Raw genomic sequence first — 24,019 nt, 5'->3', positions numbered from 1 at the left:
AAGAAAGTTGACATCATTTGACACCTCTAAATTACAGATGATGAATTAAAATTTTAACCTATCTCCATTTCTCCATGCATTGTAGACTGACAATAGTTAATCTCATAACTAAACATATGCAAAAAAAAAAAAAAATTACCAGCACAAGTATGATTTCTTTTTGACCGAGTGTTATTTTGTGTGTTGTCATCTGTAAAAGCGCTTCTTTCCAAAGGATTCTTTCTCCATTTTTGCCAAGTCACAAATTTTTCATAGAGCTTTTGCACCACTCTCTACATTAGAGGCTCAGACTTTCTCAGAAATGTGAAGTTATTCTGGGACTGTTCCTTGGTCTGTTCTTTTGATGATTTCACATTAAAAGAATTATTGTTCGCTGCTTTGCCACTTTCCTGTTTTAGGTGAAGCAGCAAAATCCTGCAGAACAAATTTTGCTGTTGAGAATCATATTCCGTAATTCCTTTAGAATTTGGCTCAGTGTAAGAGTCTAGCAGAGAGTGTGTAGTGCGTGAAATAAAAATGAATTCAGATGTTAAGGTCATGCCAAACAAGAAGGAAGCATCATTCTTCCTCGCACTAGGCATCTCCTGTTGATGAAAAAATGTGAAGATTTGGGATATATCTCATTAAAAATTTTTTATTTACAAAAAATGCACTTTTTTCAAAAAAAAAAAAAAAAAAAGCTTACACTCTTGACTCTCCAAAAATACAATTTACCCTATTGTTTACCGCTCTAATCTGAGCTGAATTTATTTTGTAGCTATCCCTTGAACAACAGTGATCTGCATCCGTTCAACATTGAGGAGAACGGTGGAGCACCTTATGCCACGAAAATGCCTGCAAGGCACCATCACCACCACCGTCACCACCACCACCACCCTAACTATGGTGCCCTTGCTCCTGACAGCAAAGACCTTGTTTCTGGAATTCCAAATCCAAACAGTAAGTCTAGAGCAATGAATGTCATTTCAGTAATGGTGCTGCTTTCAGGTTTGTCTTAGGCACGGAGACAAAGGAAAGGAAAGGAAAACATCAGGAATTTCAGTTTTTCTCAGTGAGGAGCGTGTTTCCTATTATTTCTTTCTAGTTCTGTAGAATGTGCAAATGAGTCAAGATTTACAATTTCCTGGCTTTGCTGTGGAGTTGTGGGGTTTGGCATTGGGTTTGTGTTCTGTAATTGAGCAAATACCCAATTAGGCACAGATACTGAGTATCTAGCTACTTGGCACAGGCTGTTTTTCATTGTTACTATTTATTTGGGTAATATCACAATCGTCTGCTATTATCGTCTGCTGATCTGCCCAGCTGGCCTTCAGCCCTCGTTGTTTGGATCTGACTGTTGCTTTCTTCGTGTCTGAGCACAGATGGCAGAAGCTATGGAGCACTGGACAAACAGCATCTTGCCATCCACCTTGGCACCCAGGTCCAAAGCTACAAAGGAGGAGTAGCTGAAGGAAACTTAGACCAAGGTTGGTGTCCAGTCCAGCGCGGACAGACTCTTTCAGCTCTTTAAGAAAACTTCCGCATATTCTGTAGATTTTAATGAGAGAAGCAAAAGATGCATTCCCATCCAGAGGCTGCCCTGGATTTCAGGGCCCAGCTCTAAGATTAAATGCTCAGAAGCACCTGAAAAGCATTGTTAAAAGATTTGTTTAATACTGGCAAAAAGATACACAGAGATTTTTATCAGAAGCGTTGTTTTCATCCCTAGAGGCCTCCTGCCTTCTATGCTGGTGCTTTTCATCCTTGAGTCAGGTGGTGTTTTTCTCCACGCTGCAGAGAAAGGGCTTGCTTCTCTGTGCTGTTTTTGTGGCAGTGTTTGGCACCGCTTTAGCTCACAGGAGCGTCAACGATTCCTGCTCAGCCTCAGCCACCGCAACCGGAGTGTACCCAGTTGCTCTGCGCAGAAATTCTTGGCATGTAGGAGGCAAAGAAGAAAGAAACCTATTTGTTTCTGATGCAGCTGTGGGGAGTTTGGGCATAAGGCTCTACTGCTGAGCATGTACAGACTTTTTTTAAAGGTGCATACTTTGGCTAAATATTGGTATAGGAACTGAAAGAGAAACATCCTTGATGTTGAGCAATCCCATTCCTTGCTCTCTAGATTTAAAATCTCCACTGCAATGCACGAGATGTTGAGACTGTGTAAGAATTTCCTAAGACGGGCAAAGCAAGGAATTGTCTATTAATTTCCTTGCCTCAAAAGGATGATAATTTTTGTTGTTGTCCAGTTTCTACTTTTATAATTGTGAATCACCCTGAAGTTGGCATCCATTATGGAAGCTTTCAGCCTGAGGAGTTAGTCTAACAGCTTTCAAATTCCTGAAACCGGGATTTTGTAACAGAAAGTACTGGTTGATCTTGACTGTAGGCTGTCCTACCCCGGCAGGAATGCACAGGCATCTACCTGCACGTAGGCTTTAAACAGGCTTTGTTTCAGAAACCCAGAAACATTATTTTTTATTTTCTTTCCCAAGGGGAGGGAGGGGACAGTTTTAAGGAGGGAAACTCAAGAAACAAAATGCAGGGTGTCACAGGCGTTTAAATAAGGACTCCTAAGCAGCAATGTGAACTGTTTTCTGAGGTTTTAAATGAAGTTACTGCCTTAGGAGCAACCTCTACTCAATCTGATGCTCTCCTCTGTGCTTAGTTTATTGTATGCTCTCCGTTAGCCTATTGCATGGGTAGCAATAGCATGCTGTGAAGTCTGGAGTGCTGAAAGGGGAGTACCACAAGCATAGAGTACCAAAGCATGGTGTCGCTGGCGGAGGCCCGTGATGGGTCACTCTTACGTTGCTCACAGGTATTCACACACTTGCCTCAGTCTTTAAACACCAGTACTAGTCAGGGTAGTGACACAGGAGTTCCTATTTGGTAGCTGCTGGCGTCAGACTTATTCAGGCTGTTCACATGCAAAATGAAAGACTGGACCCATCTTTGAAAAAAAGTCAGTCCTGTTCAAATGCAAAAAAGGTGTCCCTTCCCCAGGATGGAAAGGACAGAGCAGATCATTGAAGAAAGGAGAAGTTGCTGTTCCCTTTTCCCTTTGTGGTGCCAGACACGTTATCCCACAGCTCCGGTGCCCAGCCTGGCAGGGTCACTGGGGAAAGAAGTTTGGCTGTGTTATGTGACACCGATAACAGGATTGTTTGTGAGAGACAGCTGAGTGTGTGCAGAAGCAGGCTGCTGCTTGTCTGGCCAACCTGAGCTGGAAAGCCCTGTCCGGGCTGTTAGTATGGTGCAGCGGGAGTCGGTGACCTTTCCAGGGTGATGGGCCAACCTGTATTTTTCTTTCCCAAATTAGAAGGGAAGCACTGCAGTAGAAACAGCTCTGGCTGGAGCCAGCTTTGCTGCTGCTGAGCCTGCCTTTGGGAAGGACCGGGGTTTGCTGTCCTTGGCAGCTCTGAGCCGCAGGCGGGTAGGAGCTGGGGGAGCCGTTCTCCTTCAGGGATGGCTTTCTCGGGAGACCAGCCTGCCCCTGCTGGCTTTGGCCCTGGCGCTGTAGGACAGTGAGTGTGTGACACCAGTGACAGGTAGTGACAAGACCTGCTATGACAAGGGCTGATGAACAGGCCAAGTTACAAATGGGGCAGCTGAAGTGGGGATCTTGGGGTGAATAAACAGCCTGATGTAGTGTTCTATAAAGCTGGAGAGAGGAACCACAAGGTTGCTAGGAGAGGGTGGATTTTGGTTTAGGTCCCCTGGCAGGAATGTAACAACACTATCCGTAGGCAGAAGGGTAAAAGGAAAAATATTTGTAGCTCTGATGTGAAATACACTGTCTTCATAGATGAACTCTCTAGGGTTCAGAAGATGATTAAAGAAACAGTAGTAAAAAGTCTCATACTGAGTGTTTATTCTAGCTCTTTATTTCTTCTTAGACCAAACTGCTGCCCTACTCTTTATCATTGGTGACTCATCAGGTTAGAAAAGCCTAAGGAGAAAAATCAGGCATAATTCTGCTTGTATCCAATGTTTGGTGTCTGGAAGGTGAAATGTCAATCTGTCAAAGTTTGCAATTAGCCAGTGCAAGTGAGGAGTTGGAAAACAATTCAGTGTGATACCTGAGAGGAATGTGTTGCAGTATCTCCTGTTCTCGGTCTCGGGATGCTGCGTGCCCGTTACGCATGAGGATGGTAAGACCTCGTTGTCAGTGTAAGTTCTTCTCCATCTAAAACCCCGTCTTCCTCATGCACAGCATGTCGCAGCCTCCCCAATCTGTCGAGCTGTTGCTTTACTCCGTAAGTGACTTTACCGATGGAAACACGCTCTTTTGTGTACGGCGTGTAGCGTGTATTCCTGAACACATATTTACCTATCTTTTCCCTTTGTCTACTTGAGGCTGGTTCATGCTCCAACTTTGCATTTGTTTCACTATTTGATTAGAGAAAAGGGAATGGGTGCTGGTTCCAAGCACGGCCTAACGCCAATAGCCCAGAGTGCCAATTTCAACCTCTCTAAGGAAACCCTAAAGGATACTGCTATCTCCTGAGCGGAGGTTGTGGTCTCAGCACACTGACTGCATCCAGCTGGTCTGTTTTGATTACTGAGAATCCCATGCACTTCTCTGCTAGCTGACTCTTCTTAATACAAAAATACTGCCCTGAGGCAGCTCATCACCTGATCCACCGATGGCCTGTATCTATGTGCCTGGTCAGATAATCAAAAACTAATTTCCTTTCAAAAGGTAGTCCACAGTCAGACGCGGCATGTTTGCACTATTGTTTATGCTGTTAGAACAGAGTTGGAATGAATAGGGCCATCTTCCTCAACTTTCCCAGTGATCAATTTTTGGTGACATGTCTGTGTTTCATTTCAGGATTGGTGCTTTGTTTCCAAGCACTTCTCTTTTTAATGGGTTCTCTAAAGTGCTGCTCAGGTTATTTGAGCCGAGAAAGCCGTCTTGTGGACAGCACACGGAAAAGGCTTGTAGTGTATGTGTGGAAACAATTAGGAGCATCCCAGTTGACAGTCAGATATCTGGGGCTGCATGTGTGGCAGAGTGTGTGGGACAAGAAAAACGCATGTCGTGAGGAGCCTCTTATCAGCAGTGTGAATAAGGAATGCACAGACACGGGGGACTGATGGCACAAGGCCCCATGAAAAGCTAGGGCGCTGCTGGGAACGCGATTCCAGGAAATAAGTGGTCACTAACCTGAGAACGCTCTCCAGGGAAGAGCGTGCCTGTGACCAAAAGCACCGCAAGTGGAAGTGCCTGCAAAGTCAAAAGATCTGATATGGGGAATATGCTATCCTAGGGGAAACTTCCCGGTGAGGCTGACAGAGGTGAGGCTGTACATCACCACTTCAGTCTGACTGCCTTTGGGTTTTCCAGAGGCCATTGCCATTTTGTTACTTATTCCAGTTCCTATGGATTCATCTCTGAGCTCTGGGATGACTTAAAATTCTTATGAGGGCAACTTAGAGTGACCTACCCACATGTACTTGGCTTATGGTCAAAGGAGAGGACACATTTGCGTTTCCTCCAGTTACGTGGATACTGACAGATTCCAAAGTTCCAGCCTGATTTGCAGGACATGGGAAAGAGAAATGGAAATGGCAGCGTGTCCAGCCAAAGTTCCCTTTAAATATTTGTGAATTTTTTCGCAGTAAACACCCAGAGTCTGGGAGTTTGTTACAGAAAACAATCTGCCTGATTTTCACATTCCAAGTAATGTATCCAGTGTAATTACTGGAAGAATTGTCACCCAGTGAATCAAATCTGACATGTGTGTTTCTGAAGATAGTTCAACAGAAGGTGTTGTTTTCCTGCATTCAGCCTAATTATTGCATTTGCAATGGTGCCCTTCACCTAAAAGCTAATGTACACAGATCATATCTTCTTATGGAACAGGTCTTCTCCCTGTGCATTCCTTGTGTAACTGTGGGCAGAAAATAGTGTCATACAGGCTGAATTGCAGGCTAGAATGGTGCTTTGAGAAACCACAGTGTGGCCAGATCCTTTTTGGAAACTAAAGCCTGATTTTTGCCAAAACTTAATGCTGGCTCAGTAAAGGTATGCCTTTTGTAGGACTTGACTTTTTTGGCTTGTTTATGCGGGATTGAGTGAAAAAGCTAAGTGAGCTAGTTTAGTTTCTGGAGCGCTCCCTCTAAACAAAGAAGCAGCTAGCAGTGTGTCAGTTTTACATCACAGCAAACTTGAATCCTTTAAATAATGTATTTTTTCCCCTTTATGTTCTTTCTCGACAGAAAAGTAAAATGGCTAAGTTTCTAAAATACATCATCCTGACTTATCTGGTGGCTATGGTAATTTATTCACTGATACCATGGGCAATTTCACAGTTTCACATCCATGGAAACAACTGTGATGGCAGAACTGCCAAGCTGTGCTGACACTGACTTGCGATGAGAGATCGCTGATGGGAGATCACTGCTGATAAGGGATATTGTACCCCTTCTAGGACACTCTTACCTCAGGGTCTCATTAAGTTTCACTAATGCCAAAAACAGCCTCTTGCTTATATCCCGGGAAGCTGGTTTTAGTGGTTTGCCTCTAGCCAGCAAAGCCTGTAATGTATGTTTAAACAGCTGTAAAATTATATATTGAGTGAATAATATTTAATATTCTTAGGACAGCTTAGGAACCAGATCCAAGCAAAACTACCGTTACTGAGAGGTTTTTATTGATTTCAGTGGGCTTTGAATAAGACTCTAGAGATTACAGCCCAACCATTATTACCCAGAGCCTATGGCAAAAAAATGCAGGAGTAGGCAGGGATTCATGAAATTATCATGTAATGAATCTCATTTTTCTAAGAATATTTAAACATTTGCATATAGTATGCCACACGATCCCCAAGATGTTGGCCAAGACCTTTCAAGACTTTCTCTCAAAAAACGTTTTCCTTGTCTTTGTGTTGGTGGTTCACTCAACGTCTCTGTCAACAAAGCACAGCAAATTCCCGACAACAGCCTTAAAGAGGCTGGCGTACGAGTAAAGAAGTCTATGAGAGAAGCCAAAAGCTCTGCTCTGATCTCTTTACACATCGCATATTCTGAGAGTGGCACCTTGGCTGCATAAAGAACCCCCCTGGTGTGAACTGAATTGTAGAATACATGGCTATTTAGTGTGTGCATAAGGAGAGAAGTATCTAGAAGAAGCTAGCTAAAGCCCTGCTGAAGTGGAGGAATGGGAGAGGAGGAGGAGGAAGGGGAGGAATTGTTTGCTAAATAGAAGAAGGAGAAATAGCCCGACAGGCGTGATTATGAAGCATTTGAGGCAGTCTTACAGAAAGGATGGTCTGTTGACCGCTGTCTCTTCAAATGCAGTTGAGTGTCTTGTTCTGCAGTTCTTCTGTAGCCTCCCTTCAGACTGTGTTTTTTCTTTCTTTTGGGCATCTTTTTAGAATTGAGCTCAGGACTTCCCCTTCTTTATGATGAAACTTCTCATCTGAAGAAAATAGAAACGGAGAGTGTGAAGGTAGTTGGACCATGGCCAGCCCTGCACATCAGCATGAACAAGGTATAGCATATACATGTATTTTTATATATATATGCCAGAGAGCTCCTTCGTCACATGATATTCAGAAGCTGATGCTTTTTCACCTCCAATTCAAATCAACATTCATCTGCAACTGTCTTGCTTGTTAATCACCTCATACCATCTCCTCAAGGGACTGGGGTTTCATTTTTAGATTTAGTACTTCCTTCGACTTTGCCTTTTAAAATTTCAGAGCTGCTGCAACAATGTTATGATGTAGTTTTGATTTAGCTGTGAAGAGTTAGTCATCTAGGCAGCCCAGAACTGTAAGAAAATGGCAAGACTTTAAATGATCAAGAAAGAAAAAGCCATCAGGCCACATGAGGAATCTGTGTTATGCTTTAGACCCCCCCCCCCCCACCCCCAGCGTCTGATGTTGGCCAGTGTTAGACGAGCAGGCTTTTGAGGAGGCTGCAAAACAGCCGTGTCCCACTGCTTATGCCAGAGGCCTGAGGGACACCAGCTTGGTGGCTCCTCGTATCCGTGGGAGCCAAAATCCAGTGTGTCTGCACTGCGGGGGTGCCTTGAGCTCACCCTGGATAAAGCCATGGAGGCCTGGACTTTTGGTTCACAACAAGCCCTCTGGGACTGGTCCTGAGCTGAAGCTGGTGAAATTAGTGAGAACATTGCCACTGGCTTCAGAGACTGGCCCCCCAGTGAACATGTATACCTGTTAAAAGAAGTATGCTGTTTAAAGAGAGAGACATCAGTTCTAGGTAGAACCCAATTAAATTACTTGACCTTGGTTTCAAAAACAGGTTCTTATTATTAATATTATTTCAACACAGCATCCAGAAAATTAAAATCAAAGGGGAGGTTGTGAGGTGTATGAAAAGTACAGGCACAAGGGTCTTTATATCTGTATAGCATAACCTCTCTTTTCTCTGAATGAGAGCATCCAGGAGACAGAAGTCGAGGCTGAAAATAGTCAGGTGCTTCCAACAAATAATGAAATCTAAGTCTATTTTGTTCAAAATTCTAGATAACTGAAGTCAGTGTCATGTGGAAGCTTTAATACTCCTGTGCAACTCTATAAGCCTAGGACCCTTTTCAAGCTATATCTTCCATAATGCACTTCAATTTTCCCTCGTGAGGAGAATTGTTTAAAGAATCATGTTTATAGTGTGCCACAGGGTGTTGGTGGAGTTCGGCTAAGGATGATCGTCTGTACTGATGAATGCAGTCATGAGGCAATGACATACATGCCCATGAGGCAATGTTTTGAGACTTCTGAATCAACATGCCAAGGTGAAATATGTTAGACTTTTGCCTAAATCTATTTAGTTATCAGTTGTGAGGTGCTGTCATTTGATCTGATCAGTTGGTCCAAGTGAGGAGAAAAGTTGAATTATAAAGCAGACAAATCGAGGTGAAATAAAAAAATAAAATTTTTTTTTGCATGGGCACTTGTCCAGTTCCTCTTTTAGAAATACTCTAACTGGAAATAAGTGCAGTTTTTTGTAGGCAAAGCTAATTAAGCATTGATGTGGTTTGGTAAAGGAAAAGTTTCCACCACTTGGATTCATCCAATAAATATCCGTCTTGTGAGAGGAGTGCTGTAGTTCAGTCATAATTATTGATACCTTATGTCTTAACCCCAGCATTCATTTAGGTGCAATGTCCCAAACATGCTTTGAAGGACATTCCTACACTACTGAGCTTGTTGGCGGCTCGGTTTGGCATAGAAAAAGGGCTAAAATATGGAAGCTGGAGGACCTCTTGTGTTGACCACGGTACAGGAGTAGGTAGATAAGGTAGTCTGGGCTGCACTGTGCAAAAGATCTGAACAGGTGATCTGAATGGTGCCCTTGTAATCTCAAGACGAATGCATTTATATGTGTTTTTTTTCTTTTTTTAAATGAAAGCTTGAAACACTTTGGGCATGTATTCCACTGTACCATGCAAGTAGTCCCAGTAGAATCCCTGTGACTTCTGCTTGGCAAAGCCTGACCTCTGGTCTTCTCACTCTTTTTTTCTTTTCTAAAAATCCATGAAGCTCATGAAGCTGAACTCAGCTCCTCTATACCTAATGATTTTCTTTGACTTTCCCTAACAGTCTTGTTCACAGTCAGATGGATTATTTATTTAAAACTAAGTAGCAGAACCCAGTACCACAGAGCAAGTCAGTGCCTTCTGATGACTAAACGAGTTGGGTTTTCTTGGGATACTGTCCTGTTTAAGAGGGCAAAATAAATGCAGCCCATGTCTGCTGTGCTGAGACTTTCAACTGTCAATTAAAAGTTTTGCTGATGGAAAGGTTTTGCACTGAGCACCAAGAAGCTGCTAAGCTCTGCTTCTGGCAGAGCATCAGCAGAAGGCAGGGCTAGAGGTATGGTTTGTCTTGCAAAATCCTTCTCCTGGCAGCCTGAGGGGGTTTGGCTTTAGCAGATAGGCAGCAATCCCGTGAACAGCAGTTACCATGTGGGAGAATGGAGAGCAGACTAGTCCCTCCAAATTTAGGAAGGTTGCCATACCAAACCACTTGAAAATTATATGCGTTTTCTGAAGATACCCAGTGTCACCAGCAGAAATCACATCAATGATCAAGCCCTCAGCTGCAAGCTGTGGGTTGTTGTGGTTGACAAGTTGTTCAGAGGCTTTTTTTCGGCCCCATGCTTGTGGTTTGCTACCTAGGTCCTAGTGAAATAAGTACACAGAGCTTGTAAAACTAAAACAAACAAATCCCAGGTCTTTGAACTTTGAGCTGACCCTGCAGTCACTTGAGCAGATGGTTTCTGCAGTGAGAGGGACATGCTGTGAATGTTGGGCTAACCCAGGGCTGAAGTGCTGCTGAGCATTGCCCATGCCAGAGAGGACTAAACAACCTTGAGCTTTGGCAAGCGCTTTTCACTAAAAGCGCGGCCTTTAAAGCTACTTTGGTTATGGTAGTTAACCAGCTACTGAGCCCAGCAGTGAGCGGATTTTAATGAGTGGTCAGTGTGTCTAGTTTCTGGCAAGAAATGAAGCTGTAATAGCTTTCCAGCACAACACCATTGATTTCATTTCTGCGAAGTGCTGTTTATTCCCTCGTTTGCCTTCCTCTGAAATACTATGCTTAAGCAGAACCAGTGAGACAGTTATGAAGCTGCTTCTATTGCTTTAGTTCTGAAAATAAAGCAATGGTTTCCACATCTATTGTGGAGTCCCGACTTTCATTCCCTCTCTTCCTGTTGCTAATTGTTATTTTTTCAAGCAACGTGCTTTGGGGGTGGAGTTTGTCAAGCTTAATAATCAGCCCATGGCAGAATTAACAAGAAATTGGGTAAATTAGATTCAGCAGTTAATTAATTTGATTGTCTGCTACAGCAAACTCGGTCTCATGGGAATGATGAATGGACGTGTCCAGTCTCTTTTCCAGAACTGTTCGGTACAGGGGACATGTCTGTCCACCTAGGGAGTGATAAAAGTAAATTTCAATGTGTGTATTGTTCCCTTTGGTGCTAGCAGATTTTTTAACCTCCAGGAGAAATAAGCCAAAGTGTTGTACCTGTGAATACGCTTTTAATTTTTTTTCTTGCAAAAACCTTTGTCAGAAAAATATGTTTTCTCATCCCCTGCTTCCTGCAGCTTTTGTCTGTGATGCTAAAATTGTGTTTTATGGGCAAAGAGGAAGCACACCGTATATATGTGTGTGTGTGTATGTTTATGTGCGTATGTATATGCATGTGTGTGTATACACATATATATACATACACGTATATGCATATATGTGTGTGTATATAACATCTAAAGCCAAGAATGTATTGTTCATGTAACTGAAACCTTCAGACTCTAATCTTTATTAGGCCAGATCTAATTATTACAGAAAAAGAAAGAACAATAATACAGGTCGTTACACGTGCATTTGGTTCCTACTCCTTTTCCCGGTGTTATGCTTCCCCTTCCCCTGGGTCCTAGAGTTGGTGGTTTCATTCTGGTGGGGGGTGGCAGGGGTGTTGCAGGGGGATGTCTGCCTCTGGAGTCCTTCGCCGCGAGGCATATGATGTTGATGGTTTCTCCTTTCTCATTCTAGGATCCATTTGGAGTCCTTTTCATAACTTTGCTAACACGCTTTTACACCTTGCTCTTCACTGATCAGTGGCTTCATGTTGCATCCCAAACTACTGTATATGGTGGCATTTACATATGTTAGATACTATCTCTTTGTTCTCTTGGTTACCACTAAAACCAGTTTTGTTGAGCTCCAGATTTGCATTTCCTTAGCTGATCACTGGCAAATTGTTTATAGCTGAGGGTTCTTCAGTGCCAGCCTGTGCCCTGTGGACCATCGTCCCCTGCCTGCACTCTTCTGTACTACGTCCAGGGTCTTCCCTTGGGTCTGTATTGCTCCACACAACATCATTATGCTCCAGTCATGAATACCACATCCTGCATAGAATAACTGCTTGTTACTGCTGTCTATGTAAAACTGTGGTCGTATTGTACAAAGATAAACAAAAGTAGAAAAAAATAACTGTAGACATCTGGTCAATTAGAAAAATTGCTGTTACTGCTAAACCAAGTAAAACAAAGCTGCTGACAGGTCAGGAGAAGTTCAGACAGAGCAAGCTGGACAAGCTTCAGTCCTGACGCCTTGCGAGCTCAGTACAAAGCCTGTGGCCTGTTTCTAGCAACGGCAATACCATGTTACGGGGCTAAACAGTCACACTAGTGACTGCTTGTAAATGATACTGCTTGTAGAAAAGCTTTGGAGCTACCTGCCCCTTGCACAATAACAAAGCCTACAGCTACCCTGGCTCCAAGTCGGGTGTAGTTGATAGAGTTGACACGAAGAAGGTTTTGCGCATCTGACAGCTTACAGGAGGATGGTTTTCTTTGTTTATTTTTCCAAATGTATTATTATTCTAATAATGTATCTTTTGCTTGCAAACTTTGCCCCAAGTAAGAATAGTGCATAATCCTATGCAGGTATAGGTGAGTCTTAGGAAACCAAGGATTTTGACCTCACACAGCTAATGTGCATTTAAAACCTGTATATCTGCATTGTCTTCATCAAAATTTTACCTCCTACTAGTTGTGATGACTAGCAGTTGAGAATAAGCCTGTGTTCCTAAAATAGCCGTTCTGTTCTCCAGCCAAATTTGTGTATTAAACACACTGTTTGGCTAAGAGGAGGCTATTGATAAATTGGCAGAGGGAGAAGATCATGAATCTTGCTCATGGTACAGTTTTATGTGGAACAAAACATGAACCTTTCAAAACAGACAGAATGGAAATGTTAAGTATAAGAGAGTGGAATTGCTGTGTTTCATGCATCTATTTTTATATTCTGCATGTGTACTTAATATTCAGTTAGCTTTGCAAACCAAAGCTAGTGTCATCACTATCTGACACTGTACAAATCTGCCTGTGATTCTTGTATCAGTGGATGTAATTGAATTTAAAGTAAATGTTTGGGAGGGGAAAAGCAAACCGAAGGCCTCAGTTATAAAAAGAAAAAAAAGCCTCTAGTTGCGTCTATACATATACATATATATGTACATGTACATATATACATCTGAGCTTGTTCAACCCACTTCTGTCAAACCCATTTAAATGCTTCCTGCAATTCTGCAGTGTTTTCCCAATGCAGAAAAATAAAGTTATTTGTCAATGGTGAAAGTAATGTGAACACATTGCTATTCAGTGGCACCAGCAGAACTGGAGATAGAAAATGGGAGTGTTATCAGGAATCTTTAACGTTGTTTTTTTTTTTCTCATTTCTAAACCTTTTAGGGTGATTAGGATTGCAATTTTATATTTCTTTCAGAAGCAAGTTTGATTCTCACACATTCATTTGAATCCAGTATCTCAGATTTTTCAGAATTACATAACAAGAAATGATAAAGTCAGAAATTACGTCAACAGGGTCATATATCATCTTCTAATGACTTCCACATAGAATGTTCTTAGTTTATAAATGAAAATAAAATATTAATAACGGCCAGCCTGGTACAACATGTCAATACCCAGCTGCTACCTTTATGCTTCATTCATCATTGCAAGCAATAAGGATTCTGGAAATGTAAACTGCAGATTTATTTATTATAAGGCAAAATAAAGTAGATTGCAGCTTTCATTTTTGTAGCTATAGTATATACAGACTCCATAATGCAGACGGTTTTTAGATTTATGATTTTCTTGTAAACTAGGGAAATGAACCATAGCACATACTGTATTATTGTGTCCTGAAATGTTATTTTTTTCTTTTACCTTTCTTTTCTGACAACTATATGAGTAAAATTGGGGGATGAACAGGGTTATACTTGAAGGTTAGCGGCATTAAGGAGCAACAGAAATTTATATAGACGCTCAGAAATGCTAATAGTCTGAAATAAGGAAGTGCCACTTTGTTTTATGTATTAAATTCCTTTGCAGCATGGATGTTCATTTGCTGTCTGGATCTTCAGTGCCACCGCAAATATACGTGTAATAGTTTGAGCTAATCAACTCTTTGAGATAAGCATTCGAGATGAGGCCGAGTAGCTGACTACAGCTCTCTGCTCTTGATGCATGGTCACTCACCAGTGCTGCTGCTGCTCCTGGTGGGGGTGCAAGCCAAGTGAATTCTGCTTGCTTGAAGCTTGAAATCTTTACAGTTTGGCCCAAACAAGGGCTAGAGCAGACCTGAACCCCAGGAATGGTTTCTAAGAAGGCAGTAACCTCCAGTAGCAGCAGCAGCTTTCCCTTTTCAGGCAGGTTGGGTAAGTGTTGGTGTTGGGACCCCTCAAGTTACGAGTCTCAGCCTGTGAGACCTCAGACCATGCAATGGGGACGATCATCATTATATAGCGTCATCTCATATAATACTAAATAGGGTGGCAAGCTTAGGTCTTTTCAGGGGTCCCGGCTACAGGGCAGCCCTGAAGGCCTTTTTCCAGCTCTTGGTCAATGCAGGGAAACTGGGCAGGGGAGGAAGTACACAAAAACAGAAAAATTATCCATACATACTCGATACCAAACAGATGGGACTTAGGAAGTTTTGGAGTTATGAAACAAATTTGTGTCTTAAGCAAGCATCAGTTGTCTTCATTTAGCTAGTAAAATGCAGTGACTTAATCTGACTTGACTAAAATGATATTTAATTAGTATCAAGTGTTAAAACAAAGGTGGGATTTTATGTGGTCTTTAGAAATGTCATTGCTTAGTGCATTATTTTTTCTGCTCTTAGAAATCAGTTCACTTAAGAGTTGCCAATAAGAGCAGTCCTTTTGAAGTGTGTAGTAGCTAATAAGATTGTTGGTCAAGGGAAAGTTGTGCTTTCTTTAGACTTAATTGTGTCCTTTGATTATTTCTACCACTTAGCTTCATGGCTACCCCAGAAAAGCCACCTATGGCAAATGAATATTTCAATTTCTTATTCACGTGCTTGCCAGAATTGCAGTTATATTCGAGACTGGAGACATGGATACAGTTCCACAAGTTGCTCCAGCCAGAAGCTGTCACTTTTCATTTTATGTATTTTCTTTTTCCCTTAGGAGGAAAGCGAAGAGAATGAAATGTCGAAAAATATCTTCCATTAAAAATAGTAATTGTGACTTAGCAAATAGACATGTAAGAATTATTAGAGATTTCCCAGGGGGGAAAAAAAAAAAAAAAAACCTCGTGATGGGTAAACCAGACAGTTGTTCAAAATCATACCTGGAAGCTATGACATTTTGTATGCAGAAGTCTGCTGGACCAGCTTTGCTTACGCATGAAAAATATCTTGCTATCTCAAAAGAGTTCTGCAGAGGTCTAGCTGCTTTCTCCCAGTGTTCGCAAAATGGTATCCTCAGGCAACATAACTGCATTCATGATTTGCTCCGCTTGCAGAAAGTGTCCTCAGAATCGCGACATTCCCTTTTGTCTGTGATTGTTCTTGGATCTGAAAGAAGAGTCAGTAAGATTTTGGTTACCATCAGCCTGTGAAATGCCCTAGGGGAGGGCAGAAGGAAGGATAAAGACGACAGTTTTTCAAGTTAAGGGCTAATCATATGGTAATTTCAGTGAGTGTAAATTGACCAGTTCTGTCCTGAGACAATTTGCCAGAGGTGAGCCTCAGGGATACGCTGGGCCTGGTTTACTGATGTTGTAGCTGTACACAAGGTTAGTGAGAAGCCCATGGAATCTGAATGATGGCATTATACGTTTGTTCTGTCCAGACGTGTATGGCCCTTCACTCTTTGTAGCAATGGAAAAGGAAAATGAATGCATAATCTAGGCTGTTATTCAGTTGTAATTCGAGTCTAATTTCCAGAATGAATAGGAAAGCCTGCAGTAGCTGTTATGCCATTGCTCAACTTTTTCTTGAAAAATTACAACTTGATTGTTTAAGAGTGCCTTTACAAACGTAGTCCCATCCATACCCTTTTTGTTTATACATTAATATTACATTGTCCTTCTCATTTCTCTTTTTTTCTTTTCTGCATGAGAAAGTTTATTTATGCTGGCACGTCTGCTGGATCTTGTTTGTTCAAGGCACAAAAGTCTTTAGGTCATGTTTGAACAGGTTGCTAAACTAGCTGTCCCGAGCCTTCAGATTTCTGATCCAGAACGCTGAGCAGTTAAGGGGTTTGCATCAAGTGGAAGCAGCAGCAGCAGCAGATATATTTAAACTCCCTGGATTTTTGATTTCTTTTTCTTTTTGATGAAGGAGATTTCAGCTTGGCTTGTAGTTATGTGGAGATGCCTTCAAATCCCTCTGGCAGTGCCTTAAATTTGCAAGGTCCTTTTACATTCTTAAGGTCACATAAGAAAGTGAGGTTGACTATAGCTGAGCCTTGCAAACCTTTCCCGTCTTTGCCTGCTATGGGATATTTTGGGGAATGTTTTACCTCCTCAGTGTAATCTCAGGCTTGGGCAACCACTCCAGGGCCTGGCTGGGCTTTTTCTATGTTTCTAAGCACCGTCCATTAATTTCTCGCTTCTGTTACCCAGGCTTCCCTGAAGGCCTTTTTTGTCTTGGCTATAGTACCAATTCATTAAATCTTTCAAAAATTTTTTCTTGTCAGATATATCTATCAGGGTATGAACACTGAAGTTTTACCTAGTATTGTTGATCCAGGTTGTTACAAGTTAAAATTTGACTTAATCATTTTATTAATTTATTTTTCTAATATATGTCCCTGTGCTTTTCTTTTATATTAAATATAGAGTGAAGAGAAGAAAGTATCTGAAAAGACTCTTCATGCCCCTGTGTCACCTTCTTCTGTTCCTGATCATATGAAATGTAACATCCTTAAAGCTCAAGTAGAAGCTGCTTTTAGAGTGGGTGCTCAGGTAATCTGTGTTTGATTGTTTCCCCTTTCTGTTTTTGGCATGGGTTATACCAGTTTTCCAAAATAACATAATTCCTGAGGAAGTACATTCTTTTATCTTGAGTACCCACATCAACATAGCTGTCTCTAGCTGCTCTACACTTTCTTCGGGTAACTCACCATGACTGATATGAGGGAAATAAGAAATTTTTCCTAACTGATACGAATAATAAGGATGAAAGAGGTTGAGAAGATAGAAAAGAAGCCCCCAGCAAATCTCTGTGTTTTAATTCTATCACTCTCTCTCTCTATATATATATATATATTTTTTTACCTTGTAGCTGAGAAAGGGTAACCTCTGAAGTTTCCTGAGACTACTCACCACCCATGGAAACATTGGCTAGGGATGTTTTAAAAATAAAGGTTGTATTTGGATTCATAGTTATTATTTAGGAAATTACTTTAGATATCTGAATGTGAAATGTTAGTTTGTGTATTGTTTTCTTATTTTTTTTTTTTTACTGAATTTCAAGTTGCTATTTTTGCTGCTAGATCGGTGTTTACAGCAGATGCATCATGTTTCAAAAACACTGTAACAACTCTTAGAATAGTCTTGCAGCTGAAAACTACTGCTACATTGCATGACTGTAATAAGGTAGTTTCCCAGTCAAAGGTAAATCCAATAAGTACCTCCAATAAGTGATTCTTTTTAAGCATAATTGGTGGACAAAGGGTAAGGCCATTTGTGCCAAAAATAAAGACAAATAGAATGCTTCAGGAACAAAAGTAGAGACAGAAGGATTGATGTGATTCTTATCCCAAGCTCCTGTGGTATCTCTGCGTGTACTATTCTTTTTGAGTAGTTTATGTTGGTGTTTTCATTGCTTTGTTTCTTTTCACAGTAACATATTAGGTCAAGTTGCCCTCCAGAGAACTTTGTTAATAATCATCATTGTGTATTTGTTGTTCCCTGGCAGATCTTTCATCTGAGAACTAGATTATATCTGGTCTAGCTAGACCTAAGGAGATATCAAAACGTTGTTATTCTGACTGCCCTAGATTTCCAGCACAGAAACCATGAATTTGACAACATGTAGGGGAAGGAGGTTAGGGTTTTTTTCTTTTACTTTTTTGCTTAAAGCAGTTCTCTCACCTCTCTTTTTGAATTCTGTATTATATCAACTGTGTTTTATGCAGCATGTTTCTTGTTTGCTTGTCCTTGGGTTTGCCCTTTCTTTTTTCACGTCTGTCTCTTCTATGGGATGTCATGGTATATTTCTCACGTTTGTATTTTCCCCTGAATATGCTTAATGATCACATTTGATTGGATAGTTAGAGACTTGGAAGCAGTATGTGCTTCTGCATTCATAGTACGGTATTACTAAGGCAAGATGTGCTAAACATATGCATCTCTCAATTCACCTGCCCTTATTTTTCACCCTGAGGCTTTCCAAGGGAGAGCATCCTGAGTTGCTTTTCCATGCGTGCCATAATTGTATCCTTTTGCTGCTGCTGTGTTGTAAACGGGCTTGAGAACAAGCTGAGTGTCCCTTGTTTGCCTTCTTACCTGCGTTGTTTTGCTCGAGGCTTTAGCAGTCATGGTGGATTATGTACGCATCTATAGGCTTGGCCCCAATGAGAAAAGTCCTTAAGGAAGGAAAGGAAGGAAGGCTTTTGCGGGCGAGCACATACTGTGGAAAAATCATTGCATAAGGTTCAGTTTGAAATCCCTGAAGCTTTCAGTGCTAAAGTAGTATGCCATAAGAGTGACAGCAGTAAGTTAGGATGTCACCTTACTCTTGCAAATCCTCATTCAGTTGCTTGCTTAGCCACAAAATTGCTTGTGCTACTAGGGAAGAGTTCTTCTGCACTTCAGCTCTTCTCCTGCTGAGTGTGGATGATTACATTTCCCAGATATACTGCAAAAATAAGTAGGCAGAAAGCAGGAAACAGTCCAGTTACAGTAAGAAGCTGTGGCTAGGTGGGTGCTGGAAGGGGTGAGCAAAAGATCTGTGGTAAAGGAATGAGCAGAAACACACTGTCTATTACCTTGAAAACTGGGGTGGGAGAAGGGTGCTACGCAGGACTCCAGGAAGCTGCTTTACCAGCATGCCTTAAAACTGCCCAGTTATCTCCTCTTGTCCCTCACCTCTCTGAAAATCAAGCTGAATGCAGGTTGCTAGGCTACTTCCCAGTGGCAGCTTAGTCATGTTCTGGGAAAAGGGAACAGAGGATGTCATTATACCTCCCAAAGACACTTTGAGTATCATTTTAAGGAAGGAGGTAAGAAATAGTTTCTCCATGGCAGGCAACCACTGCATTCCCCATGTTCTTCCCAAGGCTCTAATCTGGCCCCTGTTTGACTTCACCTCACATACTCTGCTGCTCTGCAAATCTGGAGGACTAGCCCCATCTCCCCTGTCCTAGTACTGTCTTTTGGCTCCTGTTCCATATAAAAATCCCTGGGAAATCCCACCTTCTGCACTTGGTCTTAAAACCGTGCCCCTCCAGTTTCTGATCTCTTGTTTTCTGTGTTCTTTTATTTCAACAGGGCAATTTTTCCTAGGGGCAGCCTTTAGGTACAGTATAGACCCTTTCTCTTCCTTTATTTGAGGCACAAGACGATGAGGATTTGCTCCTTTCAGCCTCATGAAAGGAAGACGAAAGAGCCAGACTCAGCCTTATGCACACACTATTTAGAATAAAATGTTCTTTTAAAGCCTGGGTGTAGTATCTACCAATATACTTGTTTTAAAAGCATCCTCCACAGTCTTTGGTTTAACCTATACTTTAAGAACTGCTATGGGCATCTTCACTGTATGTAAAAGCATGAGAAAAATATTGATACACTGCAGAATTGGATCCAAAATTAACCAACTGTTGCTTGAAATATTTGTAACAGCTCCCCTTTCTAAGCAGAGGGAATATTTTCAATACCATATGCTACTAACATCAGGATGTGACAAGTTTGTAAAGGCACCTCCTGTATTTTGTAGAACTAGAAGCTGTTCCTTGTTAAGTCTCAGAATGGAGTGCATGTTGACAAGTAGAGAAAGGAGCAAAGCAAAAACTTGGACAGGAAATTTTCTGTGTGTGTGGTGGTTTTTTTGTTTTTTTTTTTTTAACGGCAACTAGACACCAACAGGAGAGAGAGTCTTAGAAAAGAATGGTGTTCATGGCCACAGACGCCATGGGTGAGAAACGTGAGGGAACCACATACAGCTGTGGGGAACTTAGGCCATGGTTTGCTCCAGACATGCCCTACAGTATCTGTAGTTGTAGAGTAAACCGGTGGTATTTCACACTACACCCTTCCAACAGTGCCACAGGGATCTGCCACCTTCTAGCTGACAGACTGCATGTCACAGTTCCCACACAATTAAGCACCAAGGGAGCGCCAAGCGCTGGGTAGCAACTGACGTTTTTTTCTCTTCTTTTATTTTCTTTTATTTTTTTTAATTCCTTATCAGAATCTTCATTTGAGAGGGAGTGGCATAAAGCAGCAGTGAGGAGCTGCCAGAACACAAAAGACCAGCTCCCCTTGGCAGCTCACATGAGTCAGTGCCGATAGGCTGAGACTGATCCGAGGACTCCTTAGTATCACAAAGGGGCCCTTTTGCCAAACAGTTCATGGCCCAGCTGATGGGGGGAAAGATATGAGCAGGTTTCAGTTGCTATTTATATCCTTTGGCTCCAGGCAAATCCTAATTATCCTTAGAATTAAGTACTAGCTCCTGAGCAAGCATGCAACTATCTCAACAGGGCTTTTTCTCTTGGCGGGGAGGGTGCATTGGGTTCTAGTAGTTTGTCTTCTGCAAGTGGTGTTTGTGTTCTCCACCTGTTATCTGAGCTTTCCTAAATCCTTGGGCCCATGTAAGTCTATCAGGTTACAATAGTCTATCAGGTTACAATTGAGACCCTGTTTCTCATAGATTTCTACTGCAGCAAATTTTTGCTGCTTGGTTTGTGTGTTTTGTTTTCTTTTCTTTTAATTTTTGCTTCTTTTTCTGGAGAGAAGGGAAGGCCTAGGTCACGTTTAAGATATGTTTTTGCCAAGCAGTTAGTGGAAATCAAACATAGAGATGACATTACCCCTTCCCCCCACTGAGCTTTTGACCAAATTTAGTGCACTATGGGTTGCTTCTTAAAGAGAAAAATAATGGAAAACCGGTATTTGGGGGGGATGGGGAATTATTTGCAAAACGCATGCAAAATCCCATTGTCCTTTGCTCAGAGAGGGATGGGCTCCCTGCTTACTACTGCAGGCCTCCTCTCTGACTGCAGAAGCTGCATCTCCAAGCTTCCTTCCTGGCACTGGCTCAGGGGGGTTTTTGCCCTGCCTTTATGTTTTCACCTCTTCACCCGCAGCTCTCCCAGACAATGCCCTACTCTCTGCTTCTGCTTTATCAACCCCAAGGGAAACTCCTGGCTGACGAGGGGTGTCTTCTACTTGGCCAGGTTTCTGTCCTGGGACAATTGATTCTGCTGCCTTGACCCTCACCAAACAAAGGGACATTTACACTGAACAAAGGGACAGTCACTCCTGCAGCCCCTTTCACACAGTGACTTTCTTACCAGGCTTATACACATGTAAATTTTTAGGCCAGCGCTGATAGCCCTCTTTCTCTGTTTTTCCTCCCTGTCCTAGAGTAGAAACACGTATAGACCGATCATGATGATGATGTAGTTTTGCTTTAAGTATTGCAAATATGCAAATGAGGATTAATATTATGTGCAAGTGACTTGTGGTGTTAGGAGTTGCCTCGAGGAAAGGACTGGACTGCACTACAGAAAGTGTCTCAGGATGTGCATGGTTTACAGTGTCATCCTCCAGCCTCTCCTGTCTTCATAGATGCAAGCCGTGCCCGCGAGTGTGAATGAGACTGGGACCTATGTGTTATTTATGGTAGAAAGGGTGCAGAAGTGAGGTGACTCACAGTGCTAGTCTTTCCCAGCTGCGTTTCTGATGATTCTTTGCCTTTTTCGTCGTGCTGTCCCTTTAAGGAGGGATTCGACTGCAGGGACTTGTCGGCTTCCAAGTCTGTGTGAACTTTCCATATCTTTCTAGAAAAAATACACTATCTTTATATGAGATGGGTGCTTTACTCACGTGAAGGGATTTGGGTATACCCTATTTAGATCATAAATAAAGATAGAGCAGGTGTAGGGAAGACACCTAAGCATTTATAATCTTATGTTGTCTTTCTTATAACAGGATTTAAATCCTTCTGGATTCCTTGAGGAGTTCTTAGCTTTCACTAGCTGTTGACTTAAGTACCTCGAATGATCAGCATTGCCAATATTTTAACCTATTTTAACCATTTTTAGAATGTAAATTATATTTTGCCTGCTTCCCTCTCCTTCTTTCCCCCCTCCCGTTACCTGTCCTTATTCGCAGCACAAAGCGACCGCCCAGTTTGGCCGTCTTAGCACAGAGGTCACAAGTGGAGTAACATGGAGTATAACAGGTCCTGGCTGAGGTGTGCAAGCTGTGGGGGAAGCTTGCATGGCTCCTGAGTGCATGTTGCCTTGCTAAAGCCGTTGCTGTTAGTCACCCACTTGGATGAGCAATAAGCTCACAGGTGCGTTTGAGGCAAAGGAAAAAGAAGCAATTGTTCGGGTACTCTCAATGCGAGCAACAGCGAGCGTGGCATCACGTCGCTTCTACTCGTTCTTAACAACGGAATTTAAAAATGGCTCTGCCTCAAATTCAGAGTGTTCGGTCTCTAAGGGGAAACAGATTCACTCGACTTTAAAAGTGAGACTGCAGGAAATAAAGGGTAGTCAGAGGTATAAAAACACGAGATTTTGAATGTATGTGGGCCAGGATGATCAATAGACGATACGTGGCAGCTCGTTATAAGCGTGTCAGCAACGATACCTCAAAGGCAGGGAAGGAGCTGAGGAAATGAGATGGCAGCTTTGTTGCGAGAAAGAAGGTGAGGGAGGACTTACATAAACACAAAGTGGGAAATGGGAGATCTTTAATTTATTCCTTGGGACACAAGAGGCAAATTTGCCAGTGCTGTCACAAGACTGTGACAACACGCTGATGCGTCAGCTGTGTCTCCTAGCTGGCACATGTGTGACTGCTAGCAGGTAATGGCACACGCGTTGTTAATTGTGATGATGTCTAGGAGTCCCGTCGTAGTCCAGGAGCCCCACTGTGCTAGTCCTTGTTCAGAGGGAGGAAAACAGCATAGTCCATTCCTGAGAGGCCTAACCATTATGCTTTTCTGCCTGAAAGGATACATCTGACATATTAAATCACCAGGGTGGGTTTACCTTGGCAGGGTGTTTTTCCCAGTGGTGTGTTGCTTAGCCTGTATTATCTACTGAGATCAGCCAACAATCATGTGGCTGAAGAATGACAGAAATGTTGGTGAACTGCCGAAAAATCTGGTATGCTTCAGGGCTCCTTAGCAGCACTGCAGAGTGAGAAAGAGCCAAGATAGAGGAGAATTCCCAGATCACTGCAGTGACAGCCATTGCCAAAGCTCTGTTGCTTCTCCCTTCTTTCTGTAATTGGAAACTTTGTGAAATTGTTAAATAAGAGAGGTCATATGTTTCGTGAGAGACTTCCTGCCCCTTTTCTTTCTTGGACAGGAACCTGACCCTCCCCCTTCGCTGCAGTGATCAGATTCTTCATGAAGTCTTTTTTGCTGATTCAGGATATTCCTATTGTGGATTTGATGGGGTAAGAGCAGCAATGATGCCTCTTGTGATGGAGGGGAGGAACAGAGTGCAATAGCTCTTGGAGATGCTTGCTTGAGGTTTGGCAAGCACAGCCTGTGTTGCACAGAACCCTGTTGGAGGTTCACTAGCCCAAAGTCCAAATTAATCATCAGAGGGGAAGCAGTGACAAATACACCTTGAGGGCTGTGGCCAAATGTGCATGTTCTTCCTGTGGTCTCCCACTTGGTAGGCCCAGTGCAACCGATTCCCTTTAGAGGTCCTGTTCCCCATCATCCTGGGAATCATTCTTCTTCCTTCAGAAGAAAATAGAAAGGGCTACTGTTCACTAGGGAAATCCAGCCCTTGTGGTGCTTATGAATTTGTGTGTGGGACTGCTCCCATGGGCCAGAAAGCAACTGGCATCTGCTGGAAAGTTCAGCAGAAATCTAATTAGCGTCTGTGAAACATGTCCCTTTTCCCTCTCTTAAGACTTGAAAGGCCCTGGTTCTCATGGGAGACTTCAGCCACCCTGACATCTGCTGGGAAGACAGCACAGCTAGGCACAAACAGTCAAGGAGGTTCCTGCAGAGCATTGAGGATAACTTCTTGACACAGGTGGTGGAGAGGT

General features: G+C 42.3%; 1 protein-coding gene across 5 annotated transcripts in view; it reads left to right on the top strand.

The window, feature by feature from the left end:
• EPB41L4B (erythrocyte membrane protein band 4.1 like 4B) overlaps positions 1-24,019 on the top strand; it is a 183,031-nt gene that overhangs the window by 106,494 nt on the left and 52,518 nt on the right. For all 5 annotated transcript variants that reach the window (XM_068936194.1, XM_068936193.1, XM_068936198.1 and 2 more), the window contains 4 exons: positions 758-939; positions 1,362-1,466; positions 7,365-7,480; positions 16,613-16,738. In XM_068936194.1, the coding sequence (XP_068792295.1) occupies positions 758-939; positions 1,362-1,466; positions 7,365-7,480; positions 16,613-16,738 (529 nt within the window). The remainder of the gene's footprint in view (positions 1-757; positions 940-1,361; positions 1,467-7,364; positions 7,481-16,612; positions 16,739-24,019) is intronic.

The sequence above is a fragment of the Struthio camelus genome, chromosome 2, assembly GCF_040807025.1.
Source record: "Struthio camelus isolate bStrCam1 chromosome 2, bStrCam1.hap1, whole genome shotgun sequence".
NCBI lineage: Eukaryota > Metazoa > Chordata > Aves > Struthioniformes > Struthionidae > Struthio > Struthio camelus.
This window is presented reverse-complemented; position numbering and strand designations above follow the sequence as displayed.